This window comes from Catharus ustulatus, chromosome 9 (genome assembly GCF_009819885.2).
Source record: "Catharus ustulatus isolate bCatUst1 chromosome 9, bCatUst1.pri.v2, whole genome shotgun sequence".
Classification (NCBI taxonomy): Eukaryota; Metazoa; Chordata; class Aves; order Passeriformes; family Turdidae; genus Catharus; species Catharus ustulatus.
In genome coordinates, this window is record NC_046229.1 from 2,437,043 (window position 1) to 2,450,043 (window position 13,001).

At 44.6% G+C, this 13,001-nt stretch overlaps 1 protein-coding gene across 2 annotated transcripts in view; it reads right to left on the minus strand.

Annotated features, from left to right (window-relative positions):
• The window catches only part of LOC117000104 (VWFA and cache domain-containing protein 1), an 88,772-nt gene that overhangs the window by 13,076 nt on the left and 62,695 nt on the right, over positions 1–13,001 (minus strand). For both annotated transcript variants that reach the window (XM_033067486.1, XM_033067487.2), the window contains exons 8-16: positions 12,559–12,708; positions 10,591–10,824; positions 9,637–9,786; positions 9,029–9,152; positions 8,440–8,557; positions 7,483–7,651; positions 3,915–4,057; positions 2,056–2,237; positions 787–897 (exon numbers count right to left, since the gene is read on the minus strand). In XM_033067486.1, the coding sequence (XP_032923377.1) occupies positions 787–897; positions 2,056–2,237; positions 3,915–4,057; positions 7,483–7,651; positions 8,440–8,557; positions 9,029–9,152; positions 9,637–9,786; positions 10,591–10,824; positions 12,559–12,708 (1,381 nt within the window). The remainder of the gene's footprint in view (positions 1–786; positions 898–2,055; positions 2,238–3,914; positions 4,058–7,482; positions 7,652–8,439; positions 8,558–9,028; positions 9,153–9,636; positions 9,787–10,590; positions 10,825–12,558; positions 12,709–13,001) is intronic.

Sequence of the window (13,001 nt, forward strand, 5' to 3'; positions counted from 1 at the left end):
GCATCCCAAATCCTGGCCTCACTCAGGCTGGGGCCTGGCCAGCAGGGAGCTGGAACAGCAACAGTCTGGTCCTCCAGGAAAAAGTCATTTCATAAAATCATGGAATGTCCTGAGCTGGAAGGGACCCACAGGGATCATCCAGGCCAACTCCTGGCCCTGCTGCTCCCACTCCAAAATGTTCCCAGCCCTGGAAGGGCTCCTGGACATTCACAGCTTTGCCTCAAGATCTTTCTCCTCCTGGAAGCCCAGAAGTGCTGGATTTAAACAGGAGAGGAGCTCCCCAATTCCTGGAGTAAGGACAGCTCTGTCCCAAGCCCCTTTGTGGCCTCTCTGCCCTGGATCAGCTTCCAGCTCCCTTCCAAACACCTCCCTGCTCCTGAAAACCCCACAAGTGAGGTGTGGGGAACTTCAGAGAATGTGGGGCTTGGCAGTCCTGATGGAGAAGGATTTAAGTTCCAGCAGAGAGGGAAGGAACACAATCCCTCTCCTCCTCCCAATTCCTTGGACATCCCACTCCTGTTCATCCAGGAGCACTTTCCCACCAACCAACCCTTTATTTTTAATATGCTGTTACTACTCCTCTACCAATAAAGCCACAGAATTCCCACATTCCTATAAAATTGATTTCTCCCAGTGTTTCAATGCCCCATTTCCACAAGGTCAGATCACATTTCACCACCAGCACTTTAAGACCAGCTTTGGTTTTCAGCTCTTGAGCACCCAGAGTCACCCAGCTCTGGTCACTCTGAGATTTCTGGCCTGCCCCAAAGCCCCAGAGCCCCTCACCTGGAGGAGTGGACAGTGTGGCTGATGGTCACCACATACCCAGCCCCTCCCACGTCCAGGTAGGGCCCAGTAAAGGTGATCAGTCCTGGATTGGCCACTGCATGCAGGTACCTGAGAGAAGCCAAAAGAAATGCTCAGAATTAATGCCAAAGTCTGTAAATTCAAGACAGAATCCTTGACTTTCCCAAAATAACACTGCAATCTGCACATTGTGAACAACAGGTACCAAATTATTGGTTTTTAATATCAAACAAGTACCTGAACACAACTGGGACTCTAAACTATCCCAGACTGGCTCAATAAATGGTCCCCCAGTACATCCAGCTGCATTAAACCAGCTCAGTTTAACTCTGCACAGAACACATTTAATGTAATTCCAGACATTTTCCCCCAGAACAAGGCAGGACTTGGTGCCAGCAGTCTCAAACTGAAAGCAAACCCTGGCAAAATTACATTGCAAACTGAGGAGGAAAGACAGAACTGAGGCAAGAAAATTCAGAAATATCAGACAGGGATTATAAATTACAGCCTCTTAAAACTTCCATCAGCATAAAATAAGCCACAGTCATAGGACAGTTGATAAAACTGTCACAGGAAAGCTGATCAAACTTTTGCAAACACAAAGTGATCACTTTGCTTCTCCCTAATTCCATGAGCAGCTTAACCCATTCCTGTTTTATTCCCAGTGTTTTACTTGCACTTTCTTCCCAGAACACTGAAAATTCCAGGAAAAACGTGGGGCAGGAATGCTGCAGAGCCACAGGGTTGGGGTCTGTGCCTTTCCCAGCACCTGGCTGCCTCCTTCCCACACATCCCAGCCTTTGGAGCACTCTCAGAGCCTGCTCCCATCTGCAGTGTCCCCAGCTCTCTGCCCAAATCAGATGCTGCTGCATAATTAATCCCTCCTTGAAAGCAGCGAGGAAACCCAGAGTAAACAAACAAGAACAACCAAAAAAGGGCCCAAGGAGCTCAAATACTCCTGAATTAGCTAATCCCTGAAGGGGATGCTCATTTTCTGCATATTTATGTCCCCATCTGCCATAGCTGGGCTATGAAAACATCAACCACCCACCAAATAAAAAGAGCAATGAGAACCAATAAATATTTGGAGTGGCTGCATTTAAACTCAGACGACGAAAACGTTTTTAACTAAATTAAAAAAAAAAAAAAAAAAGAAATCAACACTAAAACCAAAACCAACTCTAAATATTTCCCTTCCTGCCCTCGGAGATGATTCAAAGCTGTGCTGAAGGGACCCTCAAACCTCACCATTGTCTCCTGGTGGGATCAAATGCTTTGTCCATGAGGGAGCCGGGGTAGATGCGGAGCACCCCGTTGGGGGTTGCTATGTAACGCCGGACAATGTAACTGTTGAGGCCACTGATCTCCATCTGGGTCATCCATTCATCCGTGCCGTGACTGGTTGCCATTACTTCATTCCTGACAGAGAACTGCAAGACAAAGGCAGAGCTGGCAGGGTTCCTGCAGCACTTGCATGGTAAGGTAATAAAAGCTTCCCCGAGAGCCATCGGGGATCAGCTCGGCTCAATTACTTGGTTCAAGGCTTCTCACACCAGACATTCCGAGGTTATTAGTGTGAAATATTGTTGGTGTTATCTCTGTGCCTTCTACTGATTTTCTTTTTTTTTTTTTTTTAACTTGGAATAAATATAACTAAATATAACTAATATCCTTCTTGCACAGAAAATAGAGATTTCTCATTTGTATGCCTAAGAAAACAAAGGTGTTTCTGCTAAGAATTTAACTTTTCTGGTGCTGTTTCAACAAAGTTCTGCCCCCCTCTTCTCTCCACTCTTAGATCAGATGTTGGGAAGGAATTTCTGGCTGGGAGGGTGAGGTTGTCCAAAGAAGCTGTGGCTGCCCCTGGACCCCTGGAAGTGTCCAAGGCCAGGTTGGAGTGACGCCTTTTTTGGGATTCTCTATAAACAGAGGCCAACAGAATGAAGAGAATAAAAAGTGGTTCTGTTTATTGAGGGGCCTTCAGGGACATTTTGGGCACACAAAGCCTCCCCAAGGGGCTCCACCCAAAATGCACAATGGGGCACGAGTTTTCACACTTTTATAAGTTTGGTCCATGTGCATATTGGGGGTTAAACTCCCAATCACAGCTTCAGGTAATGAAGTCATTTACCCCAAGTTTGCTGCCCCCAACTCACTTTTATTTACATTTCTCAGAGGCAGTGAGGAGTCCTTGATTCCCTTGGAGAGAAATTGTTGTGTCTGACCAAAATGGGAAAGCAGCAGCTCACACTGGGTATGGAGTTTAGAGTTCTACACTAAAGGATTTCAGGATCACAGATATATGGAAAATAGAAAAGCAAAAATCCAAAGGCACCAGGAGCACCCTGGGACAGTGGAAGGTGTCCTGGCCATGGCAGGGTGGGATGAGATGGGCATTAAAATCCCTCCCTGTTGGAACCCTGGTCACTGAAAATTTCAGACTTTCTGTGCTGACAGGCACTGACCCCCAAAAAAACACCGCATTTAACCTAAGGCTGTGGGAAAAACTTCCAAAATTGAGTAATAAAACTAGAATAATAAGTGTGTAGTTTAAATAAAAGTGTGTAACATCACATAGCAAAACACTTAAAGTTTAAGGTTTTATAGTAATGTCTATAAAGCAAGATGGTTTTAAGGCAAGGCTAGTCCTTCTTCACCTTCTTCTTGATAGGTTTGAGTAGCATTGTGTAATTGAATAAAAAATAAATAATTATGTAACTGTAATTGAATAAAAAAGTCCACATTGTGAGCCACAGGTGGTTGGTTATTAGGTTAAAAGTAAAAATAATTTAAGTGGCATTTCTTAACTGGCCAGTTTATCCTTAAAAAGCCTTGTAGAAAAAGAAATATGGCTGCATTTTTAATTTGTTAGCTTAAAGTGCTGTAGAGCTCACAGTTTGTGCAACTGTAATAGAAATAAAAACTAAAAAAAAATCTAAGTTTATGTCTTGCACATTTAATCCCAACCCCAGCAAAAAGAAAAACAAGCAATATATAAAAAATAGATTTTTATAAAAATAACACCTAATAATAAAAAATAACACCTCCCAGTGCAAACTGGGGATCCTGGGGTTGCTGCAGGAAGCCCTGGGGGTGCTGGGGCTCACCTTGAGGCCGGGGTTGGCGATGAGCCGGGTGTTGTCACTCAGGTAGGCTGTGTAGTGCTCCACCATCCTCTTGGTCTCAGGCTGGCTCAGGTGCTCGTAGGGGGAGGAGAAGCTGCCTGCAGACAGCATCACTGTGGGGCTCTCTGCAAACACCACAACACCAGCAATGTCAGCACGATGAGCTGCTGGCTCAGGATGCAATACAGGATGTGACCAAAGGTTTGTATTCTATCACCAGCTGTTAAACCAGGTGGGGCAGTGATCCTGATCTCTGAGGGATATCTCCTGTTCATGGGACATGTGTAAAACCAGGCAGGGCAGTGTTCTTTATCTCTGTCAGAGATATCTCCTGTTAATGGGACATGTGTAAAACCAGCTGGGGCAGGGATCTTTATCTCTGTGGGATATCTCCTGTTAATGGGACATGTGTAAAACCAGCTGGGGCAGTGTTCTTTATCTTTTCACAACCCATCCTCCCTCCAGGAGATCTCTCCTGTTCATGGCCAGTGAGTCCCAGTGCATGGCTGATAAAATTCCATCATCCCATGGGGAGATGCTCCAGCCAGGGGGAGGAGCCAAGCATTTCCTACCCAGATAAAATCTGAATTTTAGAACACCAGAGCAGCCTTTTTTCCACTGGATTCCAGAGGAAAACCAGACCCTTCCACATCATCACTGGACCTTGGGAGGAAACTGCACCTTGTACAGGAGCACTGCTCCAACTGAGCCACATCTGTCACTGCAGGAGGATGCAGCCACCATGGGATGGGACTGCTGCCAACACCCTGCCTGACTGATGGGTGTCAGCTTGGATTCTGACTCTGTATTTTGGGTTTGTTCTTTGTATTACTATATTTCTATTTTAATTTCCCTAGTACAGAACTGTTATTCCTAATTCCCATATCTTTGCCTGAGAGCTCCTTAATTTCAAAATTACAATAATTTGGAGGGAGGGGGTTTACATTCTCCATTTCAAAGAGAAGCTCCTGCCTTTCTCAGCAGACACCTGTCCTCCAAACCAGGACAGCAGGACACAGTGCATGCTGAGGATCCCTGCACAGATCCCTGCACACTGCACTGGAGGGTCCCTGATGTGGTGTCCTCGTGGCAGCAATGACCCTGCTGCTCTCCCCACTCCCCCACACCTCAGCACTCCACTAGAAAGTCGTTAAAAATAAAATAAAAGCTTCCTGAAAGGCAGAAGTACACACATTGATCCAATACATCTGCCAGTACAACACTTAGCTTTCACTGTGGCTTTTTCTCCTTCACACATTTTCAGATCGAACAGAATCTAAAGTTCTGGACAGACAGAGAAATAAAGAACCAGGAGAAACTCACTGGTTTAAAAGTTCATTGATGTTTTGCTTTTTCTTTTTTTTTTTAATTAAAAAGAAAAGCAAACCAACTTACTCCACATGATGGACAAAACCCAGCACCTTGACAGATTACTCAAATTAGCTTGCTCCAGGTGCCCAGCTCGTGCACTGGGAGGGAGGGCAGGAAACATCCATTTTCCCACCCAACCCATAGCATTCCCAGCAGTTTCCTCCTAAACTCAACTCAGGCTGCACATGAATTTCTCCCCTTCTTGCCTCAAAACACAGAAGTCACAGCATCAGCTCCCTCATCTATCTCCATGTGTCATTTGGTGCTTCATGCCCTTGTTCCCAAAGCCTCAATAATTTCTGAATTAGTACTTTTTGGGAGATTAGACAAGCTGTTTTCCCTTAAGAACAGATGATGGGCTACAGAAGAAATTAAGTATCCCTGTTTAGGTTAGATATCCCAGAGGAAAATGAAAATGAGCCTTTTCAGTTCCAGAGAAGGAACATCTGGAGAATCCCAAATGCAGAAGAGGAGCTGCCCAATAAAAGTGCAGCTGGATGGAGTGATTTTCAGAACAAACTCAAAAGTAAGCTTTCATCATGCAAAATCTGCAAAAACCAGACAGCTTTTCCTCTTTAAAAAAGAGAAATTATGATGATGATGCAGGGCTGAGGGTTGAGAAGATATTTTCTGAGGATGTGACCCATGGAACACAAATTCCCTGTGAGGAATGGTCTCCAGAGGGAAAATGCAGTGCAGTGAAGTGTTCTGCTTTCAGTCACATTCCTCTCAAACACATCCCCACACATGTGCTGCAGTCCCCACTTCCAAACTTCATCTCCAGTCCTTCATCTGCTTCCCAGAGCAAATATTCTCATCTTGCTTTGTGAAGTTTCTCCACTTGCAGCTCAGTACTGCATTTCTGGGATATTCTCCATTTAAATCTTTCTGGATATAAGATAATCAAGATTAGGCACCACATTAAAGAAAAAGAAATCCCTGAGTTTTAAACAACTGGCAAAGCTATTGGTACAGGTTTGTCAGGTCCCTCCTCCTGTCTGATCTCACTGAGTTATTTTGCAGGGCTACAAAGAGCTAAGAAAAATCTCACAACTGTGCCACTAATCCAGCATGAGACCTTCAAACCCTGCTACAAGCAGAAGTGTTTAATTCAGAACTTCTTACAGTGCAGATTTTAGGGAGCTCCCAAGATCACACCTAAGTATGACAGCTTGCAGTGTGGGATGTTTATGTAAAACCCCTCTGTTCTTGGGATGTTTCTGGGTTTTAAGTTCTCCATCCTTCCCAAGACACTGGAACTGCCATGGAGATTCTCCCTTTTCCCCAGCAATGTTTGGAATCGCTCTGGAAGAGCAGAAGCACTTTAGCCTATCAGAACCTGAGAATTTTGAAGCAGGTGAGGAGGGTCTGGAAACCACCAGAGCTCTGAAGTTCTCATTCCCCCCAAACAGGCTCAACTTCTGACTCTGCAGGAACTCAGTGCTTCTGGCAGTGAAAAACTTCCATGAATCCAAAGCAGAAGAGCAGCAGAGCCCTGCACAACTGGCTGGGATTTCATCCTGCTCTGTTACTGCTCAGGGAGGTGCTTTAGAGCCAGGAGAGGTTTAAGCTTGGGGAGACCCCTCTGCTCTTCCCACTGCACTGCCAGGGACCCTGCTGGACTCCAGGGCATTTATCTCCTACTCTGATGAGCAGCCCCACTCATCCATCCTGCAAGAAGTAAATTTGTTGGTTAAACCCCAGTGCTGATGGCAACAAAATTATGGATTCACTCCAGATGATCCCTGTGGGATCCAGCTCAGGCTCTGCTGGGATTGTGTGGAAGAGCTCAGCACTGTGGAAGAGCTCAGCACTCAGGTAAGAAGGTAAAAGCTGATCAGAAAATCAGCCTTGGAAATAAAAGCTGCTCAAGGGAAGAGTATTTCCCATGTTTGGTGAGAAGAGCTCCACTTTGTGCTGCCACACTCCCCAGGAGGTGTGATGGTGCCAGGGGAGGCTCAGGCTGGACAGCAGCAGGAATTTCTTTCTGAAAAGGGTGGTCAGGCACTGGAAATGCCCAGGGAGGTTTGGAACTCCCATCCCTGGAGGTGCCCAAGGAAGGCTGGAGGTGGCACTCAGTGCTGGGGACAAGGTGGGGATTGGGCACAGCTTGGAGGTTTTGCCAAGCTGGCTCTCCTGTGTCCCTGAGTGGCCAGGACAGGCTGGCAGGAGCCCTCACCCAGCGTGGCCAGCTGCTTGAAGTGCAGGCAGGCGTTGGGCTGGCCCAGCAGGTCCAGCCTGTGGTACAGCAGTTTGCTGCTGGGGACAGTGTTGAGGTTCTTCAGCTGCTTCACAGGAATTTCTGGCTGGATCACCACCACACACAGGATGAAGGATGTGTCCTGCACCTGCAAAACACCAAACAGAACCAAAATGTGGGGGATGAACAGAATTTGTGTGTGTTGCATCCACGGAGTTCTACAAAAAACACTTTTCCACAGTTAACACAGAAAATAAAAATACTGTAACTTTTTTTCCCCCTGAAACCAAACAAAACTTTCACTTTGTTGCTCAATTAGAATAATTTCTAATTCTAACACTGTTTTATGGATATTTCTTGTCATTAACAGAGGAGAGGCTGCAGGTTTCCAGTTGCTGGACACACACACTGGTGTTACTTTTATGGAAAGTACAGACAAATTAACTCTCAAATGCAAGATTTTATTATTTTCACTCTTAACTGTGTGCTGCATGTGCCACATGTTTTACTAGTTTGGATATTTTAAGGACTCTAAATTACACCAGATCAGCAAACCTTGGAGTGTCCCAGCTGCTCTGCAAAGGCAGTTTGGTATTAAATGCAGCATTACAATCTTAGAAAATCAGCTCCAGACACCTTCCTGTGTGAATTTCTGTTAAACAATGACAGATTTCATCTCTTAATACTGCTCAGCTTAATCCTTTAGGTTGGGTTTAACTCAATACTGTGAAATGATCCACAAGTACCTTCTTGAATTTGTTGGCACAAAGCAACCAATTATTGCTGGCATCAGCGAATTCACCTGGATGATGTTTAACCTCAGATTCCTTTTTAATCTCTGGGTTGAGATGAGTGATCAGATATTCCCTGACTGAAGGAAGGACAGCAGCAGAGCCCTGAATTCCCTCTGTGCCATCCCACACTTGTTTTCCTCACCATTTTCCAGGCATAGCTGACATTGTAAGCTTCTTTCCCAATCTCCCTCAGCTTGTTGACGTGCCAGGACAGTGAGGAGTTCACAGGAACTGTGATGATCTGGCTGCCCAAGGGGATGCTGCAGTGGCAGATAAAACATCCAGCAGTTTATTAAACACTGAGCAAAACTGTTGGGACTTGCAGCAAAATCCTTCTATTGTGTGTTTATATAATTATCATGAGAATTGAAGGAATTAACTGTTATTTGTGCTTGGTGAAGGGAAGAGTGTGTGTGCTGAAAATGCACTTGTGTATCCCCACATTTTGAGCTTCAAAATTCTCAGATTAGGCAAAGGATAAAGAAAAACCCAGATCAAATAGTGGGAAATCTTCCTGACAGGGAAGAGAGAGATTAGAAGGAACACTACATAACAAATGACAACTGAAAAAAGTTGGATGAAAAATCAAACCAAAATTGTTAATGGGGGGAAAAAAAATCCATCCAAGAATCCAAATATTATAGGAAAAGGAATTTTACCTAACATTCTGTTAAAATTCCTCTGGAAATTCTCCCAGTGCTGCTCATTTGGGAGCTGCATCCCACCCTTACCTGAGGATGTTCTGGCGCACCAGCTCGAATTTGGGAATATTCTCGTAGTGGATGATGTCTGTGTGGAGAGGAGGCTCAGACAGCAGGTAGGGCCTGGTCAGGGAGGGATGCATCAGAGTGTATCCTAAAAAATCAAACACACAGCCCCAAACGTTACTAATCAGCCTAGGATAGGTGTTGGAGGGGGAAAAAGAATATCCAGTAATTACACAGAATTTTGGCAAAGATGGCAGTGACCAAAAAATCTCATCATCATTTTCATGTAAATGAAAATCAGCTTGAAAAATTCAGCAATAAAATAAGCTGGATCAGAGGAAAAGAGCTTTTAACAGCAATTTTCCCTCTTTCCCAGAAAACTTTGGATGTCACAGGTGCAGAAAATCCCCACAGCAAGAATTTCCAGATCAGAACTCCAGGACAGAAGTTTCAAGTCATGAATCCACCTAAAATCTCCAGCAACATCCAGGCAAAACTAACCAAAAACATGTAATTAAACTTTTAGTAAATACTGTCATTCATTACTTAGAGACTGCTCAGAGACCTGAGGATTCAGAATTGGTGGCTCAGGAGCTCAGTGGGACTGGGGGAGATGATCTGATCCAAATTACCTTTATTATCAATGAGGAAGGTGTAGGATCCCAAGGAGTCCTGGTAATAGGTGACATCCTCCAAGATGTAGGCAAGATTGACATCTACTCCAACAATTCCCAGCAGGAGGTTCCCAAAGTAACAGGGTTTACTGACAGTCATTATCAGGCCTTGGAGGGAGAGAAACACCATAAAACCATCAGAAATATCATCTAGTTGATTATTTTGAGAGGAAACAGAGCATTTTGAGATGCTACACAATTAAATTTTATATCTATTCCATGCTGGAATATGGCCAAGGAAGCTCAGCAGGGTTTCTGTTGTCAGCCACTCTCCCTAATTAGTAAATTTTGTGTTTCTGATAGTGACCTCTCACCAAGATAAAAACAGAGGGTTTGGGACACTAAGGGAGCCCCTTTCTCCACTGGACTCCAGAGGAAAACCGGATTTCTCCACATCCCCACTGGAGCTCCAGAGGGAAACTGCACCTTGTACAGGAGCACTGCTCCAGCTGAGCCACATCTGTCACTGCAGGAGGATGCAGCCACCATGGGATGGGACTGCTGCCAACACCCTGCCTGACGGGTGTCAGGCTGTACTCTGACTGTGTCAGGGTTTGGGGTTTGTTCTTTGTAGTGCTGTATTTCTATTTTAATTTCCCTAGTAAAGAACTGTTGTTCCTATTCCCATATCTTTGCCTGAGAGTCCCTTGATTTCAAAATTACAATAATTTGGAGGGAGGGGGTTTACATTCTCCATTTCAAAGAGAAGCTCCTGCCTTTCTCAGCAGACACCTGTCCTCCAAACTAAAACAGCAACTTTTCATTCTTTGTCCATATATAACCACACCTGATTAGAAGCCGCACTTTGGGTTCGGACCAAAATTTTAGTCAAAATGATGCAGCTTATAATGGTGAAATTACTGAAATCCAGGAGAAGCCGATCTCTGCTGGTTTGCCAAGGTCAGCACTCACCATCCCCCATCTCATCCGAGAAGGGCAGGCTGAACACGGCCTCGTCGATCATCCTGTTGGGCAGGTTGGTGTAGAACCTGCCCACGGTGGTCTCCAGGTTGCTGAGCTGGTTGAGGACCATCATGCTGCCCTTGGTGACGGGCAGCGCGCTGCGGTCGGGCACGCCGTACTTGGCCGAGTTCTGCTCGGCCAGGTCCCGCAGGAAGGCCAGCTCCTTCAGCCCTGTCACCCCCTCTGCAAAACACAACAGGCAAGAGAGCTTCACTCCCACCCAGCCTTCTGCAGCCTGCTCCAAAGGAATGGTCCATTGCAAATTATTTTTTTAAATTTATTATTTAAATGCTGTTTATTGTATCTAAACGATGCAGCAATTTATTTATTATTTAAATGCTGTTTGTTGTATCCAAACATGCAGCAATTTATTTATTATTTAAATGGTGTTTGTTGTATCCAAACATGCAGCAATTTATTTATTATTTAAATGCTGATTATTATTATTATTTCAGCCCACAGCTTGACAGCCTCAGCTCTGGGTTTGCCTGAAAGCTTCCTCTAGTTCTGGTTACAATTCATTATTTACTTTTCATAGTAGATCATCTTAATTCATTCATCATCTTAATTCAATCAATCCCTTTGCTATTACCTACAGCCCATCACAACTACCAACATTACCATATTCCTGTTACTATTTTCCAATCACTAAAAGTCAGTGTGTCACAGTTTAAGCTAGAAGTTGTTTTTCAGTTTTCTTGCAGTGGAAAATTCTGAGATCTTTTCTCTACTTGCAACATTGGTTTTCTTGTTTGTCTGTGAAAATCTTTTTGCTTGGTAAAAACATTTTTTCTTTGAGGTGGATTTATCCTTTGCTCAGAGTCATAAAAGCCCCTTTGAACTCGCTTGCTCTTTGCCTTCTTGGCTACCCAGGCTCAGCAATTCATTTCCTCTATATCAAAACTTGCTATAATTTCTATTCCTTCCTCAGATTCTACATTCCAAGATCTTTCTGTAATACATATATATCTGTGAGACCTTCCTGTCAAATCCTCACTCTGTATTGCAGCACTGAAAATTCTGTATTCTTATTTAAGTGCTTCAAGATCGGTTTGAGGGAAAATTAATTACCTAACACCAAATTTAATGAGACTGCCTCTCTCCTAGTGCTGCACAGTGCAAAAATTCACCATGCTGTTCACATCCCCACTTTAAACAAAGCCCTTGGAACAAAGAGTTGTGTGCCCCATCAATCCACAGGACAGCTCTTTGTTCTCCACCGTGGCTCGCCCACAGGCAGGACCAGGAGGAATCTCCTCCCTGGGAGATAACAGCCTTTGTTCTGCAGCTGAATCATTCCAGTCTCACACTTCACTCAAGTCCCATGCTCAACCCCTGCACACACAAATCAAAACCTTTAACATGCCCCAGTCTCAAATGAGCATTAAAATTTACAGCCAAATCATACATTAGGTAAAGCACCAATTTCCTTGGCTATTTTCAGTAATACAACAAGCTGCCTTCGTGCTGAAAATGCTGTTTTGGAAAATGGGTGGGTGATCGTGTTTAACTTCACTCTCAGGTTGGTTCTCAGGTTATCAAAGCCCTTCAGACCTGGTTTGATCTCCCATTCACCCTCCCTGCTGATGAAATCACACCCGGTCCCAGTTTGCTGCCCCTGGAAGCAACCAGGAAGGTTTGCATTGCAATAATTAACAAATTTAACTCAGTCTGGATAATCCAGGCCACAATATTTTACATCCCTGCAGCTGCACTGGGATGCACAGGGATAGAATGGCACAGTTATAAACACCAAAGTAACAACATCTGGATGCAGCTTCTGGATTAAATGTGCCACAATCCATGAACAAACTGCTCCCAGTAAGGCCTGGAATTACCCATGAAGGAGATTAATAAATGAGCTGTGCTGTGCCAGGAAAGGGAATTTTCTGGCCTGGGAATCCCAGGCATTCTCACCATTCATGAGGGCATAAGTGAGGATCATCACTGAGTTATTGAGGAAGCTGTTTTCTTCGTTGATGACACGCAGAGTGGCTTTTTTATCATCTTCTGAGGAATCTTTTGATGTGATCCCAGCCGAGAGATAAATGATGACCATGTCAGTATCTAAAACACAATCACAGACACAGCACAAACTGCATCAGGTTTTCAGTTTGGGTGAGCCTGGTGCTGAGAGCCCTGAAATCTGCTCACAGCAGCTTCACCCAGAGCATTTCCAGGGGATAAACACACTGCAGCCACGTGGATTCCAGCTTTTGGTGTTCAAGTTTTGCTCCTGGTTTCTGTTTGGTTCGGAGCCTTATCGACCACCCAGGAGCTCTGGGGTCTGAGCAAACCCCACAGGCACCTTCTGGCTTTGGAGTCATGGAATGGTTTGGGTTGGAAGGGACCTTAAACCT